At 55.7% G+C, this 16848-nt stretch overlaps 5 protein-coding genes across 5 annotated transcripts; 4 read left to right on the forward strand and 1 right to left on the reverse strand.

The window, feature by feature from the left end:
- Positions 1-880: 880 nt before the first annotated feature.
- IWZ02DRAFT_448682 (uncharacterized protein) lies at positions 881-3642 on the forward strand. The gene has a single exon (XM_066767346.1). The coding sequence runs from the start codon at positions 911-913 to the stop codon at positions 3245-3247; it is 2337 nt and encodes a 778-aa protein (XP_066623809.1). The 5' UTR covers positions 881-910; the 3' UTR covers positions 3248-3642.
- An 848-nt stretch (positions 3643-4490) lies between these two features.
- IWZ02DRAFT_468989 (plasma membrane phosphate transporter-like protein Pho87) lies at positions 4491-7904 on the forward strand (the record flags this gene model as incomplete). The annotated part of the gene is made up of 4 exons (XM_066768675.1): positions 4491-4559; positions 5073-5332; positions 5424-6594; positions 6639-7904. The coding sequence occupies 4 exons, from the start codon at positions 4491-4493 to the stop codon at positions 7902-7904; spliced, it is 2766 nt and encodes a 921-aa protein (XP_066623810.1).
- A 1043-nt stretch (positions 7905-8947) lies between these two features.
- Positions 8948-11770, reverse strand: IWZ02DRAFT_400153 (uncharacterized protein). Its single transcript, XM_066765621.1, has 2 exons — positions 9381-11770; positions 8948-9242 (listed from the first exon to the last, which is right to left on the reverse strand). The coding sequence occupies exons 1-2, from the start codon at positions 11762-11764 to the stop codon at positions 8975-8977; spliced, it is 2652 nt and encodes an 883-aa protein (XP_066623811.1). The 5' UTR covers positions 11765-11770; the 3' UTR covers positions 8948-8974.
- Positions 11771-12799: 1029 nt separating this feature from the next.
- On the forward strand, positions 12800-14509 carry IWZ02DRAFT_489626 (WD40-repeat-containing domain protein; the record flags this gene model as incomplete). The annotated part of the gene is made up of 1 exon (XM_066769595.1): positions 12800-14509. One exon carries the CDS (start codon positions 12800-12802, stop codon positions 14507-14509), a length of 1710 nt encoding a protein of 569 aa, XP_066623812.1.
- A 461-nt stretch (positions 14510-14970) lies between these two features.
- On the forward strand, positions 14971-16629 carry IWZ02DRAFT_231220 (short chain dehydrogenase/reductase). Its single transcript, XM_066762947.1, has 6 exons — positions 14971-15390; positions 15444-15493; positions 15564-15897; positions 15953-15969; positions 16019-16362; positions 16413-16629. Exons 1-6 carry the CDS (start codon positions 15263-15265, stop codon positions 16482-16484), a joined length of 945 nt encoding a protein of 314 aa, XP_066623813.1. The 5' UTR covers positions 14971-15262; the 3' UTR covers positions 16485-16629.
- Positions 16630-16848: the final 219 nt, after the last annotated feature.

Raw genomic sequence — 16848 nt, forward strand, 5'->3', positions numbered from 1 at the left:
GGCGCCCACTTTTTGTCCACCATCGCGGGCGGCTCTTCCAACGTGGCCTCTCCCCCATGGTCACGGCGGATCAGCCCCCGCGCCCTCAACACCAGGTCGACAATCAACAAAGAAAGAGATCGAAGCTGTCATGGCCGCCACCCGGCACCGCGACCCCGCCACTTGTGGTAGAGTGGTCCACCCCGCTGTCGTGCTCCCACGACGCTTCAACCTCGTTCCAACAGGCCTGGTCTGGAGCCCCAGCAAGCAGACGACAACGACGACCTCAGCGCTTAGCAAATTAACCCTGTGCCCTCACTCGCACTGGCGCTGTCCGTTTGCTGCATCGCTCCCTCTGGCCGACGCCAGACTGGCCGCTCCGCAGACAAATGGTTGGCTGTCGAGCCCTGTTCCGACATCCGAGGGCGGCTATTTTGATGCCAGCGCTACCAAACATCCTCAACTCCCCAGAATAGAGACATGAATGACTGGCTGGTCTCTGAACCCGCATGCCCGCGCGGGCGCCTTGTTTCAACTCTTTCCAGCAAGCCACTGCCTCAAGCGTCCGCCATGCACCTCCACACGGTACGTCAAATAACTCTCGTCTTTCTCTTCACTCGGTGCTTATTCACCACTTCTCTTTCACCTCTTTATTCACTTTCGAGTCATGTGCTGCGCATCTTTCACTCGCCATTGTCTTCTGTAATTAGAATAGAACCCCGCGGTTCCTTTGTCCTCGACTATTAGATTCTTGATACACCTTCACCTTCACTTCCACCTCTTCCTCAAGACTACCTCCATCTCTCAACCACTACCTTCTTTTCTACAACAACCCCAACTACCACTACTCTCATTCAATTTGGCCGCTGGTTGGCAAGTCTCCTAATACCACCGCTTCAGGCAAGCGTTTTCAATTCCCTCCTTCATCATCATGTCTTCCGCAACGAACCAGCACCCCTCCCTTCCGGGCGTACCTCCATCTCTCTCCGCTGGCGACCATGAGATGCGGGACTACTACGCTGCGCAGGATGCACCGAGACCTTTGCCGAACCAGGCACCATACCTTACACCGTACCTCGGCCTTCGAGCTAGGCTTTCGCAGGTCTGGATCAACCGCTGGACCGTCCTACTCCTTCTCATTCTGGTGCGCGTTCTCATCGCCACCAAAGACCTCAACAGCAACCTCGACTCGGCCAGGCGCGAGGCCCTTTCTGCATGCACGAGCGTCGAGACCGCCGGCAGCGTCATGGCTTCCATGCCCCACTACATGGCGCAGGGAGTCAACGAACTCACGGCCACCGGCATTGACAAGACTGTCGACGGCCTCATGTCCATGCTCGAGCTTACCGTCACGGCCGTGGAAGAAATCTTCGTCTTTTACATCAACCTGTTGACGTCTACCTACCTCTGCCTCATCACCTTTGCTGTCCGCAGCGGTTTGCACGTTGCCATCCAGGTCACCGAGGACGTTTCCGATGCGCTCAACAAGACTCTGGATACGATTGGAGACGACATTTCCAATGTCGCCAGCGACTTTCAGGACGAGGTCAACAAGCTCATTGACGGCATCAACAGCATCCCCGAAATCTTTGGCGGCAGTGGCATGTCCAAGCTCAACTTGACCAAGCAGGTCGACGAGCTCAAGAATCTCCAGCTTCCTTCTGGCTTGGACGAGGGTCTGGACAAGCTCAACAACTCCATCCCGACCTTTAGCGACGTCAAGAATCTCACCAACACCGCCCTGCGCTGGCCTTTTGAGCAAGTCAAGGATCTCATCAACAACCACACGAGCACATTCCAGGTCGACCGTTCCCTCTTCCCCGTCCCTGCCAAGGAACAACTCAGCTTCTGCTCCGAGAACAATGGCATCAACGACTTTTTCGATGGACTTGTTGACATTGAGATTACGGCCAGAAAGGTTTTCATCGCCGTCATTGTCGTCGCCGCCATTCTCGTTTGCGTTCCCATGGCGTGGCGAGAAATTCAGCGCTGGAGGAAGATGCAGCAGCGTGCCACGCTCATTAGCCAAAATCCCAACGATCCCATGGACGCCGTCTACATTGTCTCCCGGCCTTATACCTCGGATTTCGGCATCATGATCGCCAACCGCTTCAGCTCGACCCGCCGTCAGACGGCCGTGCGCTGGGCCGTGGCGTACGCCACGTCCATGCCTGCTCTCTTTGTTCTTTGCCTGGGGCTTGCAGGTCTCTTTGCCTGTCTCTGCCAATACATCCTGCTCAAGACTATAGAAAAGGAGGTCCCAGCTTTGACGCAGCAGGTTGGCGACTTTGCCGACAAGGTCGTTTTTGCGCTCAACAATGCCTCGTCCTCGTGGGCCAACGGTACCAACAAAGCCATTGTCTCGGTCAATGACAATCTCAACGACGATCTGTTTAGCTGGGTCAACACCAGCACCAAGGCCGTCAACAACACGCTCAACGTCTTTGTCGACGAGATGAGCGATGCCCTGAACACGACTTTTGGCGGTACCATTCTGTACGACCCCATCAAGGAAGTTTTGAACTGCTTGATTGGCATCAAGATTGAGAGCGTTCAAAAGGGTCTTAGCTGGGTCCACGACCACGCGCACGTCGACTTTCCCACGCTCCCCAATGACACCTTTTCTCTGGGAGCCGCGGCGGCACTCGGCAACGATTCTGACACGGATTCATTCCTCGCCTCTCCTGGCAGCGAAACCGCCGACCAGGTCTCTGGCACCGTCGAAAAGCTCGTGGCCAAGATTGCGGACGGCATTCAAACCGAGGCGCTCATCTCCACCGGCATCGTCCTCGTCTGGGTCATCATCGCCCTCATCGGCATCGTTCGTGCCTGCAGCGTCTTCGCCGGCCGCGGCAAGACGCGCGCAGAGGGTGGCCAAGCTTACATCGTCGATCCCCAGACCGATTACTACCGCGGACACGACGCTCCTGCCATGACAACGACCAGCAGGGCTCCGGCGCCGCCGCGCCCTGTCAGTCCCGAGGTCGCGCCCCCGGTTTACGAATATCACAACGCCAAGGTGGAGCCCTACGTGCTGCAGCCGCGACCATTTCCCTCGTTCGGCACGCAGCACGAGAACCGATCCGTCTCGGACGTCAACCACGACGAGAAGATGGGCAACGTAGGCGCCTCACGAGCCGTCAATTTGAGCGTGAGCCCGCCCTACAACCACGGCCGCAGCAGCAGTCACGGTTATGTTGGGGAGACAACCCCTGACTATGAAAAGAGCTACGGATACGGCAACAGCAGCAAGAATCCATTCATCTGAGCGGTGAGGGGTTATCCAGCGAGTGCGCCGCGCGGGTTTCACTGCGATCCGTAATTGCTCAGGTCTTGAGGAGCGGCCTCTGAGGTCATTCCTTTGGAACCACTGGTTTGAGGCTTCTGTCTCGCCACTGGAAACTGGTGTTTATACTTTAGTCGCTCTGCTTTTTTGACATTTGGCATGGCATCGCGTTTGGCAGGCGGGAACTTGGCGCTTGGGTTGTCTTTTCGCATCGATATCCCATCAAATTCACATTCTTGTCAAACCTCTCGTCTACATACTCGAGTGTCATGCCAAGATGAAGAGGAGCACTGCGTTTTAGTTTTCTTGGTTCAGTATTTGCGTCTCTGCTGTATGCTCCTGTTTTGTTTCATGTTTTTTTTTTTTTTTTTTTTTTTCCTTTAGCAGCGGTGTTGAGTTATCTCCACTTCTCCCCGTCCCCCTCTGCTGCCCTCGAATGTACGAGTGGCAGGCAACAGAGGCTTGACGGCGGACAAGCAGTTGGCCCCGGGACTTTCGCCCTCTCCCTCCCGCCCCTCTCCACCTGCCGCCCTTGATCATGGCCGCCTCCCACCGCCGATGCCTCTTCTCTGGACTCCCCGCCAATCGCTGTCGGCGCAATGCGCCGCCGTTGGCCGCGAGCAGAGGGACGGACTCGGAGGCTTGCGTGCAGGCCGCCATGACAAGGCCCGCGGGTGTGACGGACCGGACAAAGAGGGTATGGTCGTTCATTCGCCCCAGCTGTTTGGGACATCGTCGGCGCACGAGCCCGCCTGTGCTGCATCTTTCAAGACCCAGGCTTACAAGTGGCAAGCGTGCACATGCGGACGGTTGGACCCGGCTGGGGTGACTGGTAACGAGCGTCTTATGCCTTGCCTCCAGGCCCTTTGTCGTTCTCGGCAGTTGCGCTGCCTGTGAGCTGAAGGCGAGCGAGATGCGCTGCTGTCACGCTTGATGCGGGAGGCGGGAGCTGGTTTTTGCGCTTTGCGACGGTGCGGCTCTTGTTGATATCATCCGGGAGGATTCAGGGAGCGAGAGGATGGTTTGGGGGTTCGCCCGCTGCCGGAAGTCTTGGCTGGACCATGGCGACGAGCGGCCTCGTCGAGATGGAACGGACTCGGTGGACTTTAGTTTCTTATTGGCTTCGCAGCAGCAAAAGAAAATGGCGTGGAGCGGGCCGGCTGCGGTCTGCAATTGGGGAAGATCAGATAGTAAAAAGAAATGGCTTCCTCATGACTGAAACTGCATGGTGCCAGCAGGAAGTACGGACACCTATGTGCCTGCTAGTGCGGACGGTCATGGTGAAGGTTACAATGTGAGCGTGGGATCAACTGGGACATGGAGTTGAGTATCGAGCGGGCTGGGGCTGAACGGCGTCGGCCAATCGGAGCCGTCGCAGTTGGCATGCTGAGAGGCTACGCGTTGTGCTGGACCAAGGACCCTTCATGTTACTTTCACCATCCCAAAGCCCGACGACATCCATTTCAGTCCAACCCGACCCGACCAGACCAGACCAGACCAAGACGACCTGACCACCACTCCCGTCCGCATGACCTAGCCTGCTCCCCCCCCCCCCCCCCCCCCCCTCCCACGTCCGTCGCCGCATCCTACAACATCGTCTCCGTCTCCCGTCCGCGCCCGAGCCCGAGCTCCCTCCACCTCATCCCACCCATACACCCCACGCTTGGGGTCCACATCTTGCTCACTCCTATAAACAACCGCGACTCTGGACCGCCAACGCCCTGTCCGTTTGTCGTCCTTTTCCTCCGCGCCTCCTCCTCCTCCTCCTCCCCCTACCGACGACTTTGCCCTTCCCCCTCCCTGGCAGCACAACGCTCTCGTCGAGCTCGAGGACCTCGTCCCCGCCGCCGGACCGAACACCGCAGCCAGACCCGCACACCGACACCACCACCACCACCACCGGCACTCTGCAGACGGTCACCACCTTTCCCGACGCGAGCGCAAGCGGCGCGACAAGCTCGAGCGCCTGCTCGAAGACGCCGAGATGAAGTTTTCCCACAGCATCCAGTTCAACGCCGTCCCCGACTGGAGCAGCAACTACATTGCCTACAGCAATCTCAAGAAACTGTGCGTGCACAACCCAGCCAGCCCACACTTGGCCCGGGGCGGAGCAGCTTGGGGCGATCGTGGCAGTTTCGTCTTGACTGACTGTCGCCAGAATCTACCAGCTCGAAAAGCAGGTCAACCAGCGCGCCGGCCCAGATCTGCCAGACGCCGAGTCGTCGCCGCTGCTCGCTAGTCCCGCAGATGACCCCGACAAGACATTTACAACAGCCCTGGACCATGAGTTGGAAAAGATCAAAGCCTTTTACGAGGCCAAGGAAATGGAGGTCTTTACCGAGCTCGAGGCAACCCTGCACGAGGTGGAGCGCTATCTAAACACCCAAGAGGCTTTCGATCTGGACGACGAGGACGGCGCGCCACCTTCAAGGCAAAGCTCGGGAAAGCGCAAGGCTAGCGTCTTCGGATTTGGTTTTGGCAAGAGGCGGAAAAGCATCATGGGCAACTCGATCGCCGAGGACGCCGAGGCCGAGAGCGACGAGGATGCCGACGAGAGCGCTGCTCTGCGCAAGACGCGGTCAAAAGATGGTGTGAGAAGGAGCTCCATATCATCCAATGGCATCAAGAGGCGGCGCAGTCTGGCTTTTGACGACGAAAACGACATGTCCTTTTCCGCCCTCTACGACTCCATCATTACCATCAAAAAGCGCACCGTGGGCCTCTACGTCAACATCTGCGAGCTGCGGTCCTATCTCCAGCTCAATCGGACTGGCTTTAGCAAGGTTCTGAAAAAGTATGACAAAATCATGGACCGCAGCCTCAAGAGCGCCTACATTTCGAAAAACGTTGAAACCGCTTACCCCTTTCGCCAATCGACCATGGAAAAGCTTTCCGCAAATTTAGCGCGCGTGGAGCAGGCTTACGCGGACCTTTGCACCGAGGGCGATGTTGCAACGGCCAAGGGCGAGCTGCGCCTCCACCTACGCGAGCACGTTGTGTGGGAGCGCAACACGGTGTGGCGCGAGATGATTGGCATTGAGCGCAAGGCGCAGGCCGCCAATCTGGGCATCCGACAGACGATGCTGGGCCGCGATGCCGAAGGCAAGCCGCGGTTGCAGGGCGACGACCCAGAGATTGCAACAAAAGAGATTCAGACGCCCGTTGGTCGTTATACTTGTCCGCGCTGGTTGGTCAGCTCGACGTTTTATACCCTGATTGCAATTTTGGCCATCTTTCTGGTGCTGCTCTTGGTGCCCATAATGGACGTGCCGGAGCAGCAGAATTGCTTGGCGCTGGTGATTTTTGTCAGTTTGCTGTGGGCGACAGAGGTGAGTTGATCTTGTTGGCTGATGGACAAAGGTTGACTTTTTAGGCCATTCCCCTTTTCGTCACCTCCCTACTTGTACCTTTTCTCGTAGTGGTGCTTCGGGTAGTGCGCGCCGAATCGCCGCCTTATACGCGCCTCAATTCGAAAGCAGCTGCGTCGTACATTTTTGCCGCCATGTGGACGCCCGTCATCATGCTTCTGCTTGGCGGCTTTACCATTGCGGCTGCGCTCAGCAAGTACAACATAGCCAAGATGATGGCCACATTTGTCTTGTCCAAGGCGGGCACGCGGCCGCGGACCGTTCTCCTGACAGCCATGTTCGTCGCCATGTTTGCCAGCATGTGGATTTCCAACGTGGCCGCTCCCGTCCTGTGCTTCTCCATCATCCAGCCCATTCTGCGCAACCTGCCAGCAGAATCGGACATGAGCAAGGCGCTTCTCCTCGGCATAGCGCTGAGCTCCAACATTGGCGGTGCCGCTTCGCCCATTGCGTCGCCTCAGAACCTCATAGCGCTGCAAAACATGGCGCCGCAGCCGGGGTGGGGTATCTGGTTCTTCATCGCGCTGCCCGTGTGCATCATCTCGGTGCTGCTCATTTGGGTGCTGCTACTCGCGACGTTCCGACCGGGGCGCAACACGACCATTGTGCCGATCCGGCGCATGAAGGATCGCTTCACGGGCATTCAGTACTTCATCAGCGGCGTGACGCTGCTTACCATAGTGCTATGGTGCGTGACGCACCAACTTGAACCGTACCTCGGCGACATGGGCGTCGTAGCCATCATCCCGCTCGCCCTCTTCTTTGGCACCGGCATCCTAACCAAAGAAGACTTCAACAACTTCCTCTGGACCATCATCATCCTAGCGGCCGGTGGTCTCGCCCTCGGCAAAGCCGTCTCGTCGTCAGGCCTCCTCGCCACCATCGCCGCGCGCATCACCGACCGCGTCGACCAGCTCAGCCTCTACGGGGTGCTCGTTGTCTTCGCAGCCCTCATCCTCGTCGTCGCCACCTTCATCAGCCACACAGTCGCCGCCCTCATCGTGCTGCCGCTCGTCAAGGAGGTCGGGCAGGCCATGGTCGAGCCGCATCCCAACCTGCTCGTCATGGGCTCCGTCCTCATGTGCAGCGCCGCCATGGGGTTGCCGACCAGCGGCTTCCCCAATATGACGGCCATTATGCTCGAGAACGAGGTCGGCAATCGCTATTTGAAGGTTAGACATTTTATTACGAGGGGTGTCACCGCGAGTGTGCTTACTTTTGGTGTTGTTGTGACGATCGGGTATGGGCTCATGCTTGCTGCGGGCTTGTAGGGGGGAGGTGGATGTTTTGTTATGGTGAGAGAGGGCGAGGTGTGGGAAGCTGTGAGCAGTGAGTTTCCACAGCTAATCTCCCGAAGCGCGAGGAGCGGAGGTGCAAGACGAGGAGAGGTGAGGAGCAACAAAACTACACACCATGTGGGTGCAAGCAAGCAAGCAAGCTTGGTGGTAGGTGAGCCAGCCACGTTGGATACATACACACACACACACACACACACACACACAAGTGGATGAACACATCACATTTGGACTTGGATCAAAAGAGCGCGCGCAGAGGCGGCACCATTTATCTACCTACCTACCTACCTCACGCCAGAAGAAGCGGATGGGGACGGAGAAAGAATCATGGCAGAATACCTCACATACCGACGAACTAAACAAACAAACAAATAAAATGCGCAAATCATAGACTTCCTTGCTACCTACCTACACGTACCTACGTACGTACGTAACCTACCTACTTACCTACCAATCTATCTACCCACCTGTATATCTATCTATTCATCCCAATCAAAAGAACATAGACCGCATTCTGCAACGAAGTGATAACTACTGCGAAAATGCGTTTCTTACCTACATACCTACCTACTTCGGTCCTCTCAACCCATGTCGTCGTGTCGTCTCGTTTGCTCCCGTGCTGGCCGTCCAGCACGCACGCTGGGAGACCCGATCAGCCAGACAGCCAGCCAGCCAGCCAGCCAGCGAGCGAGTTGGGCTAGGTGTCGAGTGAGGTAAGATGGGATGGGGGTGTCGAGTTCACGAATGCGGCTTCGCACGCAGCCAGCCAGCCAGCCAGCCAGCATGCAGGAGAGAACCGAGGGAGATGAGGGGTGGGAAGAGGTGACCAAGTGACCAACTTACAGTACATTAAATAGCCTGCCATCTATCTATATGTCGCGTCGCGCCCCGGCATTCATTGCTCTCTTGCCTACCCATCCCATCCCATCCACTCACTCCCTCCCTCCTTCCTTCCCTCCCTCCCTCTCGCTGTCCTCTCCCCAACGCACCACCAACCTCCCTCCCCTCCCTCCCTCCCACCCTCAGCAACCCCTACATCCATCTATCTACTTCCTCACCCTAACCGCCTCCTCGCCCGCCTGCCACTCACTCATCTGAAAGCCCCACGCACTCTTCTTCTTCTTCTTCTTGTTGCGACTATCGCCAAACTGATCGTCGAACTTGCGGATGGCGATCAGACTCGACATGTCCTCGCTGATGCTGGCGCCGATTTCTTCAAAGGCCTTTTCGAAGTGGTGAGGTTTGAGGGTGCGCCGGGCAGGGTAGAGGGATTGGGGTTGGGGTTGTGATGGCGATGGGGATGGGGATTGTGTGCTGCTGGTGGGATTGGGGTTGGAGGAGGATGACGGGGAGGAGGAGGAGGAGGTGGTGGTGGTTGAGTTGGTGGGTTCTGCTGCTGCTGAGGACTGATCCGCGGTTTGCTGCTCAGCAGGCGTTGTTGATGCGGACGACGCGTCAGAAGAAGCGTCTTGAGATGCAGACGATGATGCCTCCGACGACAAGTCTGCAGCAGCAGCAGCAGCCTCCTCCTTCTTCTTCATCGCCGCAATGTTTTCTTCCTTGACGCAGTTGAGCGCAGCCGCCACACACAGATTCTTCAAATCGCTGCCCGAGTAAAACGGCGTGCGCTTGGCAATGTTGGCAAGGTCGAGCGCCTCATCCAGCTGCTCGCCCTTCAAATGAATGCGCAGAATGGCCTCGCGGTCCTTTTCAGTCGGCAAGTCAACCAGGACGCGGCGCGGCAGACGGCGCAAGACGGCGTCGTCCATGTCGAACGGCCGGTTGGTCGCCACCATGATGAAGACGGAGAGGTCGTTCATGCCGTCCCACTCCTTGAGGAACTGGTTGAGCGTGTCCTTTTGGTGCGCCTTGTGCTTGCCGCCCGCCCGCGTGCCGAACAGCGAGTCGGCTTCGTCGATGAAGACGACGCATGGCGACAGCTTGCGCGCGAGGCTGAAGACGGCCCGCACGTTCTTCTCGCTCTCGCCCACCCACATTTCGTAAATCTCCGACGCTGAGATTTGCAGCACCGTGGCGCCAGACTCCTTGGCTACGGCCTTGGCTAGCAGCGTCTTGCCCGTTCCTGGGGGCCCGTAGAGTAAGAGTCCGGGCATCTTGTCGTTTGCGAGGACACCGTATTTGAAGGCGTCAGGCCGCTGCATTGAGAGCGATATCAAAGTCTTGAGGGCATCCTTGGTCTCATCGGGCACGTGAACATCGTCAAAGGTCGTTTTGATGGCCTTGGGGTCGACGATTCCTGCAAGGAGCTTTTTCTCCGTCTTGTCTGCAGACTTGACCACTGCATCCAGAGTTGACTGCATTTCGCTCTTTGCTGCGGCATTCATGGTCTTGAATGACAGGCGGGCTGACTCGAGCAGTCTTTCGTTTGTCGCCCACGAGAGCTTGACATCGTCGCTGAGCCGTAGCAACAAGATTGCAAGTTGAACGACGAGGCGGCTGGCGTGTTGTTCCTTAGTGGTGGCCCTGAGCAACCCAACAATGGTCTGAGCCAGTCGATGTACCTCGTGGAAAGCAAGAACGCGACGGAACAGGTGTGGTCCCGAAAGCTCAATGGCTTTGATTTCATCGTCGTACGAGGCTTTGGTCCTCTCGTAGAAGTCATGACGACGAGCTTCGTCGGCGTACAGTGGGTCCAGCGCATCGGGGTCGAGCAGACCGATCATGTCGAAAATGTGGCGAACGTTGATGTCTCTGATGCGCCAAGACTCTTTCTTAGGTAGGTCAAGGCCGTCGTCATGAGTCTCATTTCGTCTGTCCACAAGCGACGCGAGCGAGTCAATGGTGATGGGACCAAGAGGCACCACAATGGTTCGTGCATAGTCGGTCTCGTTTTCGGCTTGCATGCGGCGCACTCCAGCACGCGAGACTTCTGGGAAGAGTTCTGCGGATGATGTGATGCCAACAACCATGATTTCCTCGCCGTTGTCTCTCTTTTTGCGAACAATCTCAGTGAGCTTGTCGATAATGTGGCCTCCATGCTGAGTCGTGCTCAGCTCCTTGTAGTCCTTGACGAGAATGACGGTGCGCTTTCGTTCTCCAGGTCCTGGTATCTTTGGAACATTTTGCAGGTCCTTGTCCAAGATCAAGCGGAAAGATTGTGTCTGCCCAACAACAATCTTGTCCTTTTGTCCTTCGGTTTGTGCCGCAATTGGTTCCACCTCGCAGTCTTGACTCTGGGCTCTGGAGCTGGACGGATCCGGGATTTGGTTTGATAGTCTTGTCCGCTTAGTAGAGGGCGCATCAAGCAAAGCTTTCAAAGAGGCGTCGAGCTTGATGTCATCCCACTGGGGAGACGATGCGCGGTTAATACCGATTCCAGGGCCAAGCATGTCACCGGACATCGAGCCATTCGGTTTTCGTCCGTCCATTGCTTTGAAGAGGTCTGAAAATGAAGCTCTCGCCGGGAAGCCCTGGATTATGAAGGCGTGTCGTTTACCGTTGCCTCTTGGTCTAGGAATCGGGTGCGTGTGCTCTTGAGTTTCTTCGCCTTCTTCCTCTTCTGCGTCGTTGAATTCCTCCTCTTCCGCGACGTTTTCAAATTGTGATCGGTGCGTCTGATATCCAAGGTATCTAAAAGACTGCGAAGCCTGGTCGGAGCCTTCGCCGACATAGTCACCGACTAGCTCGGCAATATCCTGAGGACCAAGTGTGACCAAGTCAGCCTGCAACTTGGCGGAAACGTCTTGAACCAATTCTTCGAGTTGAGGAATACCACCGTCGACGGGACAGTGCAAAACAAGGTTGGATTTGGCAGCTGGGAAATAATTGCCATTCTCCGGATGTTTTGCGTGAAGACTGCCCGCCATTGCGGTCATGATTTCCAGGTAAAGACTGAAATGGACACCAAGGTCTTCGTTGAGTTTCCACTTGGCCGGTCCAGAACCATTCCCAGTCTTCGTGCCTTCAGCATCCCGATAGTACTTGTTGAGGAATTGCAAGACACCAAAGTAGAACTCAGTACCAGGAGTCTCTTTCTGGTCTCGCTTTTCTTTTGCAGCGGTCTCGAGAGCGTCCCACAGCTTTGGGGGCATTGGCAGTGCTAGCCGAAGCAACTCTTCTTGCTCTTCCGAGACGGAATTGATACACAGACTTCCTTCGATATCCGGTTTTGGGCCAGAAGGCGGACCTGGTTGCGCCTCCTCATCATGAAGCGCAACATTGAGGCGCAAGAACCAGGGTGGTATGTGAACTGGCGGTACGCCGCTAGCCTGGTGGACTCCATTGACCTTGCTCAGCTCGCTCGAATACCGTTTGATGGTTCTTCTGGCGACTCGTATTTGCTCTTTGAAATATTCGGCATTATTTTCTGCAGCCTCAACTCCTCGCGCCAGCTTGACTGTTGGAGCGGGATCCGGTTGATTCTGGTCCTCGGTCGGCGCGGCATTGTCGTCTTTCGGTGGCGGGTCCGATGCTTGCGCGTTGGATTCGGCGCCCTCAGAGTCTTTGGAAGCGTCGTCTGATTTTAACGCTCGAGTGGTTCGGTGGAATGGTCTGTTGCGAAGCGGTCGACGCTGGCCTGCGACGAAGGCCGCTGGGAATCTAGGTCTGCAACGGACGGTTCTCCACGTAACGGTGTGCATTCGGTGCCAACTGGGGTCGGACGAGCTCGCAGATGGGCGAGGCTCGTAATCGTTCGAAAGAAGGGGGAAAGGAAGAAGATGGTGGCGGTGGCAGGATGATTCTTGAGAAATGTTCGCCATGGAGGCTCCGCCGAATGACAAACACAACAAACGTGCCAAGTCACTAAGCCTTACGCTCGGACCTCGTCGCGAGTCCGCTCGGTCCTCCGCCCGGGAACTTTTTTGAGCCTTTGCGCTGCAACATCAGCCTCAACAGTCGAATACTCCAACATGGCAAGGACAGCAGCTTTCGAATCGAGCAAGCACGCGTCTACCGATATCCTTGGCCGTCCCTCGACCTCTGAGGGCAAGGAACTTGCGCCGCCCAAAAAGTCAAAGTCAAAATCCGAAGCCTCCACAGCCGATCAAGATGCCGCCGCAGCAGCAGTCCGCCTTCAAGTCGCCGAAAAGACCTACGGACGCGAGGGACCCAATTTCAAATCCCGAGATATTAAAGACAAGAAGTTGAGGGCCGAAGTCCGTCGGCAGGAGCAGAAACGCAAAGATGCGGCCCTCAAAGCGCACGACGCCGAGATTTTGTTGGAAAACCGGTCTGGATTTCTCGAGGCCGAAGGTGACCTGGAAAGGACATACAAGGTTAAGCAGGGTGTCATTAAGCAAGATGTTGCGGTGGAGACTGCAAAAAAAGGCTTCGAGCTGCGATTGACTGACCTTGGACCGTACGCCTGCGATTACACGCGAAATGGGCGAGACTTGCTGCTGGCAGGAAGAAAAGGTCATATCGCCACTATGGACTGGCGGGATGGGAAGTTGGGCTGCGAATTACAGCTCGGGGAGACCGTCAGAGACGCCAAGTGGCTGCACAACAATCAGTACTTCGCCGCGGCACAAAAAAAATACGTCTACATTTACGACGCTCAAGGAATTGAAATCCACAAGCTTCAAAAGCACATTGACGTCACTCATCTCGAATTCCTGCCCTATCACTTTCTCCTCGCATCCGTTGGACACGCTGGGTACCTCAAGTACACGGATACTTCGACCGGCCAAATGGTCACCGAGCTTCCAACACGACAAGGCTCCCCTACCACATTGGCGCAAAATCCATACAACGCGATCATTCATGTCGGGCACCAAAATGGCCAGGTCAGTCTGTGGTCACCAAACTCGACGGAACCCCTGGTCAAATTGCTGGCGCACAAGGGCCCGGTAAGATCAATGGCAATGGATAGGGAAGGGAGATACATGGTCACGGGTGGCCAAGACATGAAAATGGCAGTGTGGGATGTTCGAATGTTCCGCGAAGTCAACAACTACTTTGTGCGACAGCCAGCGTCATCGATTGCAATCTCAGACCGGAACCTCACAGCCGTCGGCTGGGGCACGCAGACTTCAATCTGGAAAGGCTTGTTCGACAAGGCGCGCGATGATCAAGAAAAGGTGCAGTCACCGTACATGGCATGGGGCGGCGAGGGCAACCACATTGAACGCGTGCGGTGGTGTCCGTTCGAGGATATCTTGGGCGTTTCTCACGACAAGGGCTTTTCGAGCATCATCGTTCCAGGTGCTGGGGAAGCCAACTTTGATGCCCTCGAAGCGAACCCGTACGAGACTGTGAAGCAGAGGCAAGAGTCGGAGGTCAAGTCGCTGCTCAACAAACTCCAACCTGAAATGATTTCACTGAACCCCAACTTCATCGGTGACGTCGACCTGGCTTCAGCCGAAACCCGGAGGCGCGAAAAAGATCTAGATGCAAAGCCTGAGGACCAAGTGGCAAAGCTGAAGAATAGAGGCCGCGGCAAAAACAGTGCGCTGAGAAAGTTTTTGAGAAAGAGAGGAAACAAGAATGTCATTGATGAAAAGAGAGTGCGGATGCAGCAGGCGTTGAAGGAGCAAAACAAGAGGGTCAAGGCTGGTCTGGAGAGGGAGAAGGAGGCATACGGACCTGCTCTTGCACGCTTTGCCAGGAAGCAGGCTTGAAGGATTAATGTTTGTCCACATCAACTATGAGAGGAGTAAGGAGTTTGCTAGGAGCTGGAAGAGTCCGAGATTTGCAAAAGCGCACCAAGGGTTGCTGGTAAGCGCATCGGATCAGCCAAATTCGGGCAACAACTCGGGCACCTCCTGGCATCAAAAATTATACCCACAAGGCAGAGAGAAGGCATGAAAAATGTATAGTAACTGGAACATTCCCAGCACGCCCTGAATCTCCGGGCGGTTGCTGATTGTCTAGATGACTTGTAATGTCTTCGCGTGAGAGGATCAAGCCAACCGATCCCCTCGGCCCCGACACGATCCAAAATCTCGACCGAAACTAGGTCGAACTTTGGACGAGCCAGACGTTTGAAGTTGACCTGGTGCTGCAACGTGCCAAAAAGGGTTTAGTCTCGTCGACGACCATATGCAGGCTGTGTAAAAAAAGAAAAAAAAAAAAAAAAAACTGCTTGTTTGGAGCTATTGCCCGTAGCTTCGAATTACCTTTTTTGCCAGTTTCTTGTGCAATCCTCGGCGTTGATGTGCCTATTTTTCTATTTAATTACGAACTTGTAGAAAATTTAAGCTTAAAGAGCTCAATCAATCATCTATGAAGCTTGGCTGTCTACAGCGCTTAAGCTCTTGCAGATTTGCAACTGGAGCTCGAAATCGTGAAACCAAGTCGACAAGAAGCCGGACAAAAGGGTTGACACTGTGAAACAAACATCAACAAAGAAGTTATGCCTCAACAAAATTAGTATGCTTGGGGGCGGGTACAGTTCTTTGATTCAAAAGGTACGTTGCCTACCGCGCGGTGCACGTCACACCACCACCACCCCTCAACAAGACAACATGGCCGCCCAGAAGAAATCAGTCCTAATCACAGGGTTGGCATACCTCCAATCGCGTACCTCTTCCTCCATGGCTAATACATCAACAGCTGCAGCTCAGGCATTGGGCACAGCCTTGCCCTCGAGTTCCACAGAAAAGGTACGCAACCCCGCAAACCGCCCGTCCTCGTCCGTCTCTGCGTCTCGCGCTCACGACAGCTTCCTCGCAGGCCTTCGCGTTTTCGCCTCTGCCCGCCGCGCAGAATCGCTGGCCGACTTGGCCGAAGTCGGCATCGAGACGGTTTCGCTCGAAGTCCACAAGCCCGACTCGGTACGCCAGGTGCGACGCGAAATCGAAGAGTTGACCGGCGGCACGCTCGACTACCTCGTCAATAATGCTGGACGCAACTACACGATGCCGGCGCTGGACGCCGACATGGATCAGATCCGGGACACATTCGAGGTAAACGTGTTTGCCGTCATGCACATTTGCCAGGAGTTTGCGCCGCTATTGATCGCGGCCAAAGGCACGATTGTGCAGATTGGAAGCTTGGCTGCTGAAATGTAAGTATGGCGCACGTTCTTCAGTTGATTCGGATGCTGACCGCCATGGATACAGGCCATACGTCTTGGGAAGTGAGTTGTTTCGGATTATGCGCTGGAGCCATGATTCTGACGAATCCAGGTATCTACAACGCTTCCAAGGCCGCGCTCCACCAGTACAGCAACACCCTCCGCGTTGAGCTCGCTCCCTTTGGTGTCAAGGTCGTTACCATTGTGACGGGCGGCATCAAGTCCAACATTGCGCGTAATGCGCGACAGCTGCCCGAAAACTCGTACTACATTCCCATTACGCAGGAGTACCAGAGGCGCTTGACGCACAGTCAAGAGGGGGCAATGCCGAACGAGGAATACGCAAAGAGCGTGGTTTCCAAGGTGCTCAAGCGAAACCCGCCCAAGTGGGTTTGGGAGGGCAACTTGGCGTGGGTCGTATGGTTCGCGACCAGCTTCTTTCCGAAGGGACTACTGGTGGGTGAAAGCTTGGATGAACGACCTTGCTCTTGACTGACCTGTTCTAGGACTCCATATTCTGGCGCATGTTCAACCTGTGGAAACTCGTCGGCACGACCGACACGAAGAAGCACGAGTAGTTCCGCTTAGGCCTTAAAAACCCGGAGTAAGTTTTAGAGTTCTCCTGTACAGCCAGTACGCAGAGAGGATGAAGATAGTCGAATACCAAATTATGCCGAATGAGAATTTGAGGTCCTGGATTCCGCTTACTGAATAGATTCAAGGTCTACAACAGCTCATGTTGATCAATGGAATTTAGGTGAAGAGTTGATTGTAAGAGTTCAGCATCACAAGACATGGCCAGAAGCGTGCTGGCTAGAAACAGTCTAGAAAGACAAATTGACGTCACAGCGGGCACTTTCTCCGCCTTATGGCACCAGCTCCCACATGGCTGGCATTGGCGTTGAAGACCGGCTTCCCTGCCACCGCAGAGTCCTTCGGTTG

This window comes from Phyllosticta citriasiana (genome assembly GCF_038021145.1).
Source record: "Phyllosticta citriasiana strain CBS 120426 chromosome Unknown IWZ02scaffold_5, whole genome shotgun sequence".
In the NCBI taxonomy this organism is placed as follows: Eukaryota; Fungi; Ascomycota; class Dothideomycetes; order Botryosphaeriales; family Phyllostictaceae; genus Phyllosticta; species Phyllosticta citriasiana.